Source organism: Pteropus alecto, unplaced genomic scaffold (assembly GCF_000325575.1).
Source record: "Pteropus alecto unplaced genomic scaffold, ASM32557v1 scaffold156, whole genome shotgun sequence".
NCBI lineage: Eukaryota > Metazoa > Chordata > Mammalia > Chiroptera > Pteropodidae > Pteropus > Pteropus alecto.
Genome location: NW_006437746.1, coordinates 5458723 through 5468718, shown reverse-complemented (window position 1 = coordinate 5468718; position 9996 = coordinate 5458723). Strand labels below are relative to the sequence as shown.

Here is a 9996-nt window from a genome sequence, read left to right as displayed (position 1 = left end):
TACACCATGTCACGTGGGTGAAATCAGATTTAAATGATACCATGAAGCATGAAAATAAAGGGCCACCTTGAAGGGGAAACGGCACCCAGAGGCAGCCTGGAGTTGGCTAGTAATAAAAGAGGGACAGTCCTGCCACCTCTCAGTTTGCCTTGCGGTTAGCAATAGTGGAAGGTAGTGGTCGCTCATGTGGCTTTAATTTGCATTTCCCTAACGACTAAGGATGGTGAGCTGCTTTTCACGGGTGTATTATTCATTTGTAGATTTTTCCCTGTCACGTGCGTATTCATTCGTAGCTTTTCTGTGTTGAAAATACCCTTTGAAATCTTTGGCCCATTTTAAAGTTGAGTTAGTTGTTTTATAATTGTGTCGTAAGAGATTTCTTTTTTTCCAAGTCTCACCTTTTTATCATTAGATTCAACAGACAGAATAACATTTTCATAAAGATATTCAGAATAAAGTGTAGGAAGAAAGAATAAAAGCTGTACACACTGTTGTTCGTTGCAAGTCTAAATGAAATTAAACCAAAAGTTAGAGTGAAATACCTGTTTCCTCATATTACACGCCTGAACATAATTTTGAACAAACACTATATGGACCAATATTTAAGTTATGTATAAATATTATGTTTTTAATGTAATAAATGAATGGTTTCATTAAACTTTATCTGATGTAGGTTGTAATTATAATTGTGTTGTGAGAGATTTTAATCTCTTCTGCATTCAAGTCCTTTATTAGATTTATGATTTGCAAATATTTTCTCCCAGTCTGGCTTCTCATTTCATTTTCTTAATGATAGCTTTGAAAAGCAAAACTTTTAAATTTTGATCTTGTCCAGTTTATCATTCTTTTTCTCTTATGGATCATGTTTTTGGTGACATGTCTGAGGTACCTTTGCCTAATCCAGGGTCACAGAGACTTTTCTCCTATGTTTTGTTCTACACGTTTTTTTTTTTTTAGTTTTAGTTCTTTATATTTAATCCATTTGGAATTAGTTTTGGCTTATGGTGGGAGGTAAGTGTCCAATTGTTTCTGTGCCATTTGTTGAAGAAAACTATCCTTTCCCCATTGAATTAGGTTGACATCTTTGTTAAAAACTGGTCGACCACAGCTGTATAGATTTCTTTCTGTTTCGTTTATCTAATGTGTGGTCTGTACTACACTGACTTGCTTATTGTACATTTATAGTAAGTTTTGAAATCACGACATGTAAGTCTTCCAATTTTTCTTCAAATTTGTTTTGGCTTTTCTATATTTTTTTGCATTTCCATATAAATTATGGAATGATCTTATTGGTATCTTCAAAAAATTCCAGCTAGGATTTTTAGTTGTCGTTGCCTCGAATCTATGGGTAAGTTGGAGCATCGCCATTTTAGTCTCCCGTTCATGAACATGGTACACCTCTCTGTTTATTTAGATCTTGCTTTTCTTTGTTCTTTCTTTTTTTTTTTCACTTCAGTGACTCGCAGTGATGCCTTTGACAATTTTGTCCAATTTCATACTTGTTCTTCTGCGGATAAAAGTCACTAACATATTCAAGCATCCATAACCGGAAGTCCTCTGTAGTATTTTAACCTTATAGCAAACTTCTGCTTCCAGTACTTTTCACGTTTTCGTCAAAGGCATTAGCTAGGTGTGATTGCGTTGTAGTAGCTGTGATACTTAGAGCAACTCTGCTCTAATGGAGGAGAAAACAGTGGTACCTTGTAACTTTTGTTTCATTTCTAGTTGAAAGGTCCCCGACTGAATTCCTTGAAGAGAAAATGGCCTACCAGGGGTATCAGAACAGCCAGAACTGGCCAGAAAATACAAACTTTTGCTTTGAACCCGAGCAAGTAATGAATCCTATACAGACCGGTAAGTGTGGGCTTGCCTGCGACTGGTGAATGTGAACTATGATACAAACAGGAAAAGGCCACAGCCACCACTCACGCACAACATTTTAGCCTAAATATAACTCGTAAAGCACAGCCAAGGTATAATTATTTCCCCTGACCATTTAGCTGACCCTTTCTCCTATCTGTTTATCTCTTTTTCTGAGTCACATGCCCCCTTGAGTTCTCTCCCCTTCAAAACCTGTTTTGAGTAAATTAACTGAAATTTATATTTATTGAAGACTGAATGATCAGTAGTACCACAGAACCTTGATTCTTCCAAAAAGAATTATTACAGTAATAATAGCACCATTTGTTGAATGCCTGTATGTGCTAGAGGCTTCGTATGCGTATTATATGTGTGTTTTTTTTTGTTTTTTTTTTTTTACCTAACTCTGCAAAATATATATTATACTCATTGGACAGAAGAGAAAACCAAGACTCGTACCCAATTTCTATAAAATTCAAACTAATCTGTAGAGACAAAGAGCGTATCTGCAGTTGCCTAGAGCTGGGAGTGGCGGGAGGACCGGATTGCAGAGGGGCCTCCGTGTCGGAGCTAGCCAGTTTGCGAGCTCATGTCGTTTCTACTTACATATGGCTTTTTTGTTGTTGTTGTCACTGCTATCTAACTTATAAGGTGTTCATAGCCGGTTCCAAATGACCTAGTAGTTGATGATATGGACTATCCTCTAATTATTGGCTATCCTAGATATATGGCAATTTTTAGAAACAGCTTCATTGAGATTTAATTCAGATACCCATTTAAAATGAACAATTCCGTGGATTTAAGTACATTCCCATGTATACACAGCCATCACCAGAGTCAATTTTAGAACATTTTCATTAGCTCAAGAAGAAACCCTGTATTCTAGATATCACTCACTATCTCCTTAGCTTCCCCAGCCCTAAGCCACCACTGATCTGATTCCTGTCTCTATAAATTTACCTTTTCTGGACATTTCATGTACATGGAATCATATAATATGTGGTCCTTTGTTACTGGCTTTTTTCACTAAGCACATGTTTTCAAGGTCCATGCATTTTATGGCATAGATCAGCACCTTCTTCTTTTTATATGAAAACGTAGTGTTCCGAGGTACAGGTGCACCACATTTATTCATCAGTTGATGAGCATTTGAGTTGTTTTCGTAGTCTTTTTTTTTTTTTTTGCTATTGCGAATGATGTTTTAAACATTCACGTACAAGTGTTTGTGTGGACGTATGTTTTCATTTCTCTTGGGTATATAGCTACATTGGAATTGCCGATCATATGGTAGCGCTGCGTTCATCATTAAAGGAATTACCAAGCTGTTTTTCAAAATAGCTGCTCCATCTTACATCCCCACCCTAATGCATGAGGTTTGCAATTCTTCCTCATTCTTGACACCACTCGACCCTACCTTTTTTGAAATTATAGCTAACCTAATGGTTGTGAAATGATATGTCATCGTGATTTTGATTTGCATTTTCCTAGTGACTAACGATGTTTATTGTCTTTTTTTTTTATCTTTTCGTGTGCTTTTTGGTCATTCGTGTATCTTCCTTGGAGAAATGTTTATTCAGATCCTTTGCCGAGTTTTTAATTGGTTTGTTTGTCATTTTATTGTGCTCTAGAGTTCTATACGTATATTCTATGTACTAGACCCTTATTAGACTTATGATTTGCAAATATTTTCTCCCATTTTGTGGGTTGTATTTAATTTTTTGCTAGTGTTTTCTGATGCATAAAAGTTTTTAATATCTAAATCTAATTTATCTGGTTTTCCTTTTGTTGCTCAGGCTTTGCTGTCATGTCTAAGAATCCACCACCAAATCTGAGGTCGTGAAGATTTATTCTTACATTTTCTTCTAAAATTTTTATGATTTTAGTTTTTGTATTGAGGGCTTTGATCCCCCATAAGTTATTAACTTTTTTTATATGGTGAGGGGCAGGGGTCCAAATTCATTCTTTTGCATGTGGATATCCAGTAGTCCCAGCTCAATTTTTTAAAAAGACGGTTCTTTTCCTGTTGAATGGTCTTGGCACCCTTGTCGAAAATCTGTTGACCATAGACATATGGTTTCTCAGCTCTTAGGTTTATTCTACTGATCTGTGTTTCTGTCTTCATGCCAGTACTGTACTGTCACGATTGCTGTCACTTTTTGGTAAGTTTTGCAGTTGGGCAGTGAGAGTCTTCTTCCTACTTTGTTTTGTATTTTCATGATTGTTTGTCTATTCTGGGTCCTTTGCAATTCCATATGATTTTAGAATTAGCTCATCAATGTCTATCAAGAAATCAGCTGGGATGCTGAGAGCAATTGCATTGCATCTACAGATCAGTTTTGAGAGTTTTGCCACCTGAGGTCTTCCAGTCCATAAACGTGGACTGTTTTTCCATTTATTTACATCTCATTTCTTCCAACAATATTTTTGTAGTTCTCAGAGTGCACATTTTATACTCCCTTTATAAAGTTTGTCCCTAATATTTTATTCTTTTGACACTATGAATGGAATTTTCTTAATTTCATTTTCAGATTGTTCATTACAACGGTAAGGCTGTCCAACTGATTTTAGCATATTGATCTTGTATCTTCCAACCTTGCTGACCTCATTAGTTCTAGTAGTCTTTTAGTGGACTCCTTAGGATTTTCTATATATGAGATTATGTCATCTACAAATAGAGTTTTACTTCTTCCTTTCCAATCTGGATGCCATTTATTTCCTTTTCCAGCCTAGTTGTTCTAGTTAGAAACTTTAGTACAATGTTAAATAAAAGATGAGAAGTGGATGAGAACCTTCTTGGTTTGTTCCTTGTCGTAGAGGGAAACCATCAAATGTGGTGTTAGCGGAGGGTTTTTTTTGTTTTGTTTTGTTTTGTTTTTTATGCCTACAGCACCTGGTCTTCCTAGGTGGTCTCCCATCCAAGTACTAACCAGGCCCAACTCTGCTTAGCTTCCGAGATCAGACATCGGGCTTGTTCAGGGTGGCATGGGCGTAGACCATGGACTGTGGCTCCACTGGTGTGTGAATCCAGGACCTTCTGCGTGTAAAGCAGACTTGCTAACCACTACACTGTGGAAACATGTCCTATAATTCTTTTTATATGCCGGCATATATATTAACACTTGTTGAGGATTTTTGCATCCATGTTCAGAAGAGATATTGGTCTGTAGTTTTCTTGCCTAGTGTTGGTGTCAGGGTAATGCTGGTCTCAGAATGAGTTGGGAAGTGTTCTCCCCTCTTTAATTTTTTTGAAAGAGTTTGTGAAGAATTGGTTGTAATTCTTCATTAAATGTTTGGTAGAATTAATCAGTGAAACCTTCTCAGCCAGCGTTTTTCTCTGTGAGGAGTTTTTAATTACTTATTCAAGTCAGAAAGAAGAGGAACCAGCAAGGATTACTTCAAAGGAATGGCCACTTTTGAGATTGAAGAAGACTCGGAAGACTTTAAAGTCCTGAAAGTCAAGGGTGGTAGCCAACCTCCAAGGTGGCTGCAATGATCCCTCCCTCCTGGTATTCACACCTCGGTATAGTCGCCTCCCACACTGTGCCAGCTTGGTCTATGTGACTGATAGAATATATGGCAGAAATAATGGTATGTCATTTTTAAGATTAGATTACAAAAGACATTGTGGCTTCTGTCTAGATCATTCTGGGTTCGCTCACCCTGGCCATAGCCAACTGCTACGGAGAGGCAAACACAGGGGAAACAGGTCTCAAGTCAGCAGCCATGTGAGTAAGCCATTGGGTAGGCAGGCTCTCCAGCCCCACGTGATCACAGCCTTGGCCAGCGCCTCCACTGCAGCCTTGTGAGACACCCTAATTAGTGGAGGTAGGGCAGAAATAGATTCTAGGGGACATTGTGAAGGTCACAACAACTGGATTTTCTGGTTAATTGGGTGTGGTGTATGAAAGAGGAGTCAAGGATGACTCCAGTGTTTTTTACCAAAAAATGCCATTAGGAATGGGAAGACTGTATGAGGAGTGGTTTGAGAATCGTGCCACATTTTGGCTTTATTCTACACATTAAGAGCTGGCGCTTCGATATAAAATTCAGGAAATTAAGGTCTAGATGGCCGGAGATATAAATTTGAGTGTCATTAATTTATAGGTAGAATTTTAAATTGTGAGATTGGATGAGCTCACTAAGCGAGGGAATGTAGTCGATGGACAAAAAAGGTGTTCCTCCCTCCTCCAGCTGCTCAGTTTTTTAGTCTTAGCTTAAATATTTATTGAGCAAAGACCTTCCTTGACTTGAACTAAAATGCACTCCTCTGCTAAGGATTCTCAACCTCGACCTTGTACCTCTTTGGGACATTAGAGCATGCAGGGTCTGCCATACTGTAGGTACACAGTAAACAAGTAATGAATAAATGACAGGAATTTGTAGAAATCACTTATTGTTACATGTGATTTAGCAATCTCCTGTCCTGACGTGCCAGCCATACAGCAGTTATTCTCCTCGATGCTTTAAGCATCCTGTTTTCCTTCAGTGGAAACGTGAGAGGCCGAGCCAGCAGCAGCTCTACTCCTCACTGGGGGAGACCCGGAGGACGCATGTGTGTAACCTCTCGCATAGTCAGCTCCCCTGCTGTTCTGAAGAAGCGGCATCGGGGCCTCCTCTACCCCGCAAAAGTTCTAGGTCTGCTTTGTCTTTGTTCTGGTTCCCCAGCTGTCCTGAACCCCCTTACTAGAAGAGGGCGGTGCAGCTGCCTCCGAGCCCCAGGAAAGAACATTCTCTCCAGGCTTGGGCTTTTCGGCAGCCTCCTCTGACAGCTGAAGTACCTTAAGGGGGTGAGTCGTTAGCATCACCAAGGAACTACAATGCAGATTCTTAGGGACCAGAAATCTGTGTCTTTACGTCTTCAGGGTAACCTGTGCTAAATTTTGAGGTCGTCTTCAAGAGCAGAATTATTGCTTGGCCTGACTAGCTTTGCTCTTTTTTCTTGTAAGAAGGCACACAGTTTACCTGATGTTTTGAAAAAGTGCCTTTTCTCATCCCTGCTTAGTCTAGTATTTCTCCTCTCGAGATGCCTGCTGTTCACCATCTCACTTAGGAAGCTTTGAAATGCAGTTTTCTTCTTGATGTCTATGTGAGGTAAAAATGTCTTTTTTTTTTTTTAAACTGTCTATTTTTTTTTTTTTTTTTTTTAAACTTGTTCTGGGTGTCTTTTTTTTTTATTTTTTTAAATAACCTAAAGTGAATGTCTACGTAAAAATATATTGAAAGTTTAATTGTACCTGTACATTTACCTTTTGGTAGACCGTAGACTTGAGCATTGTTGTGCTTTTACTTCTGTATATTTGTTGGCTGTTTGATTTAGAGAATCTTAATCAAATCTTAGAGCATATGAGATGATATATTTTTAACTCATAACAAATGAATTAGTGAATATTTAGATTCATTACCATGTTCAGTCACATATTATCGCCATTTGTTTTAACGTTCTATTGACACCACATGTGTAACTAATCAGTATTCATCACAGGATAACAAGGAGTGCTGTCTTCGTAGTCGTATTCATTGGGAATGAGTTTTGAATTCCTTCTTTATTCCAGATCCCTTTAAGGTGCACCGTGATGATGGCCTCGAAGATTTGCTCTTTTTCCCCAGTGGAACAGCCAGCACTTCAGCCTTTACAGAACAAAACGAGCCCCTGAAAGACAGTTACGGTATGCCTTCTCTAACTGGGTTTCTTTCTTAACTCCAGACAGTTAACACGGCCGTCACCCCGTCACCTTTGAAGTGAACCACCAGGCGAAGTCATGTTTAGGGGCTCTGGCTGGGACGAGCGGCTTTCTAGAGCAATCACGAGAGAGAATGCTCAGTTGGGTTCTCACCCTGCTGACCTCCTCTCAGAGGATCTTGAATCCTGTATCCTCAGGCCAGGTTCTGTGTGCACTGTTTACTACCTCGTGGCCTCCCTAAACTTTGGTTTCTTTATCAGATGGGACCGACACTAGTTCCTACCTTAAAGTTGTGATGATTAGATAAAAGCATGTAAAAGCGCTTCCGCATCACTGTCCATTACATAGTAAACATTAAACAGGTCTTCGTTATCAACTAGTAGTATCCTCATTTCTGGTTTTGTATAACTTTTAACAGGAATGTGGTCAGGGTTCTGTAGGGGAAGTTCATCCATTCTACCTCTATACCCCTTATGTTTTCAGCCTAGGACTCTTAACAAAATGACAGATTAACAAGAGAAGAACAAATAGTTTATTAATGCATACGGCATACACCACATAGGAGAAAAGTAACTCAGTTGCTTAGAGTTTCAGTTTCTGTAGCATCTTCGACAAAAAACAAATTTGTAGAGAAATGACAGGACAAAGGGAAGCGATTTTAGGCTTCAGAGACGGGCAAACTGGGAAGGTGAGTGCGAGGGAGCCGAGTAAGGTTTGTTTGCAGACCTCTCTGGCTGGTAAGAGTTTATCTCTAGTAAAAGAATTTATGGCCTGCCTTTAGGCAGAAAGTAGGGAGCTTTTTTCTAGGTTTGCTGTTGCTTTATTGCCCTCAGCTCAAAATGGTTTTTCAGTCAAAGGGGCATATTTTAGGGTGACATATTCCGATTTCCTGTAGTGCCCCCCATCAGTAAGTCCCACTTCAAACTGCTTATTAGTCTGTATTTGTAAAGATCCTGGCTAATGATATGTTTAATTGAGGCTTTTCGTTGGACTCTTGGGAGAAAGATGTTAAATGAGTTGGCTTCGATGCTACCCAGCTACTCTCCTCATACTTTGAATTTGGCTTCCACGCCTCTTTTTTCAGCTCACTCGTTAGTGAGTCATTCACAGTCATTCAGTCGCATTGACTTCTTCCCTCACGGCATCTTTCTTCTCTTCCTTTTTGCTCCCTCTGCTTTTCCCCAGCGTTAACCCCTGTCACTTCACACCTAGACCCCCTCAGTAGTCTGCTGACAGACTTCCTGCTCCCTTTTAAAATTCATTCTGAATAGACCTGCTCTATTGATCACCCCAAAGAGTCCCTGTTCTGTATTCATCATCTCATTTTCATGATTAAGACCTTAAGACACCTATTTTTTTTTCTCTTCAAGGCTGATTTCTCTGGCTTTCCAGATCCTTTTCCATTGTTTTAATCTCGTTTTCCCTCACTGGTATGCAAGATCTCTTTACATCAAACTAACCTTATAGTCCTAGAACTAACCTTATATAGTCCCTTATAGTCCTGTCGGCACCTTCATCTTCTTCCTGGCTCTCCATCCTTGAAACTGGCTACTCTCTCATCTCTTCCTGCTCTTGCTTTTTCTCTGAAGCCTCCTGTGATTATTCTGGTCCTCGTGGTTGTTTTTAAACTCTTATACCACCTCGTTCATATTATACATTTTGCATTATTTGATATATGTCAATCTTGCCTCTCTAGGTAAATTGTAATAATCTTGATGGCAAGGACCATCAATAGGTTATTAAAACCCCTAGTCTGGTAGTGGACAGCATAATAATCATCCTTTTACATTGTCTAGTTCTAAATAATTTGCAAAGCGTTTTCACAAAATTGTCTTCTAATGTTGGAAGAGGGTATTAATCTCATTTTGCAGACGAGGAAATTAAGACTCACAGTTCCTTATTATATATTTCGATGTTGGACATAGAGCTCAATCTTTGGTATTTTGAATCTTTGTAATACGCTCTAGAAGGTAGCCAATCAACATTGACTCGTGACACTGCAGAGACATAGTCTATTAACAAATAGCCAAAACCTGGAGAATATCAGCAGTTTTTAATGTAAAACCTTCTTGCTTTGTTTTTCATTGGTCCTTAGGTCTACATCTTTATGGCAGTATATAAAGTTGATTTTAAATATTAAATGCCTCGTATGCCAACTGTTATTTAAAAAATGGGGGTCGGGGGGAAGATAGTCAGAATTCATGATAAATTTCCACGGTGACAGATGATTCCTAGAATTATTGGGGTGATCACATTATAAGTTATAAAAATGATGAATCGCTATATTGTACACCTGAAACTAATATAACCAATATAAGATTGTATACCAACTATACTTAATAAAACATATTTTAAAAAGTGAGAAAATAAAAATAATTTTTAAAAAGTATTTGCCGACTGAACGCCTCTGCAACTTTGTTCTTGTGAAGCTCTCACTTTCATCTATCTTCCTCTA

The 9996-nt window shown here is 38.6% G+C and overlaps 1 protein-coding gene and 1 pseudogene across 12 annotated transcripts in view; one reads left to right on the top strand and one right to left on the bottom strand.

The window, feature by feature from the left end:
* MAP4 (microtubule associated protein 4) overlaps positions 1 to 9996 on the top strand; it is a 156705-nt gene that overhangs the window by 86642 nt on the left and 60067 nt on the right. For 11 of the 12 annotated variants that reach the window (XM_015591711.2, XM_025048916.1, XM_025048917.1 and 8 more), the window contains 2 exons: positions 1726 to 1854; positions 7413 to 7526. In XM_015591711.2, coding sequence (XP_015447197.1) covers positions 1726 to 1854; positions 7413 to 7526 — 243 coding nt within the window. The remainder of the gene's footprint in view (positions 1 to 1725; positions 1855 to 7412; positions 7527 to 9996) is intronic. The other variant, XM_025048918.1, reaches the window with a different exon arrangement.
* LOC112482113 lies at positions 4739 to 4854 on the bottom strand (annotated as a pseudogene).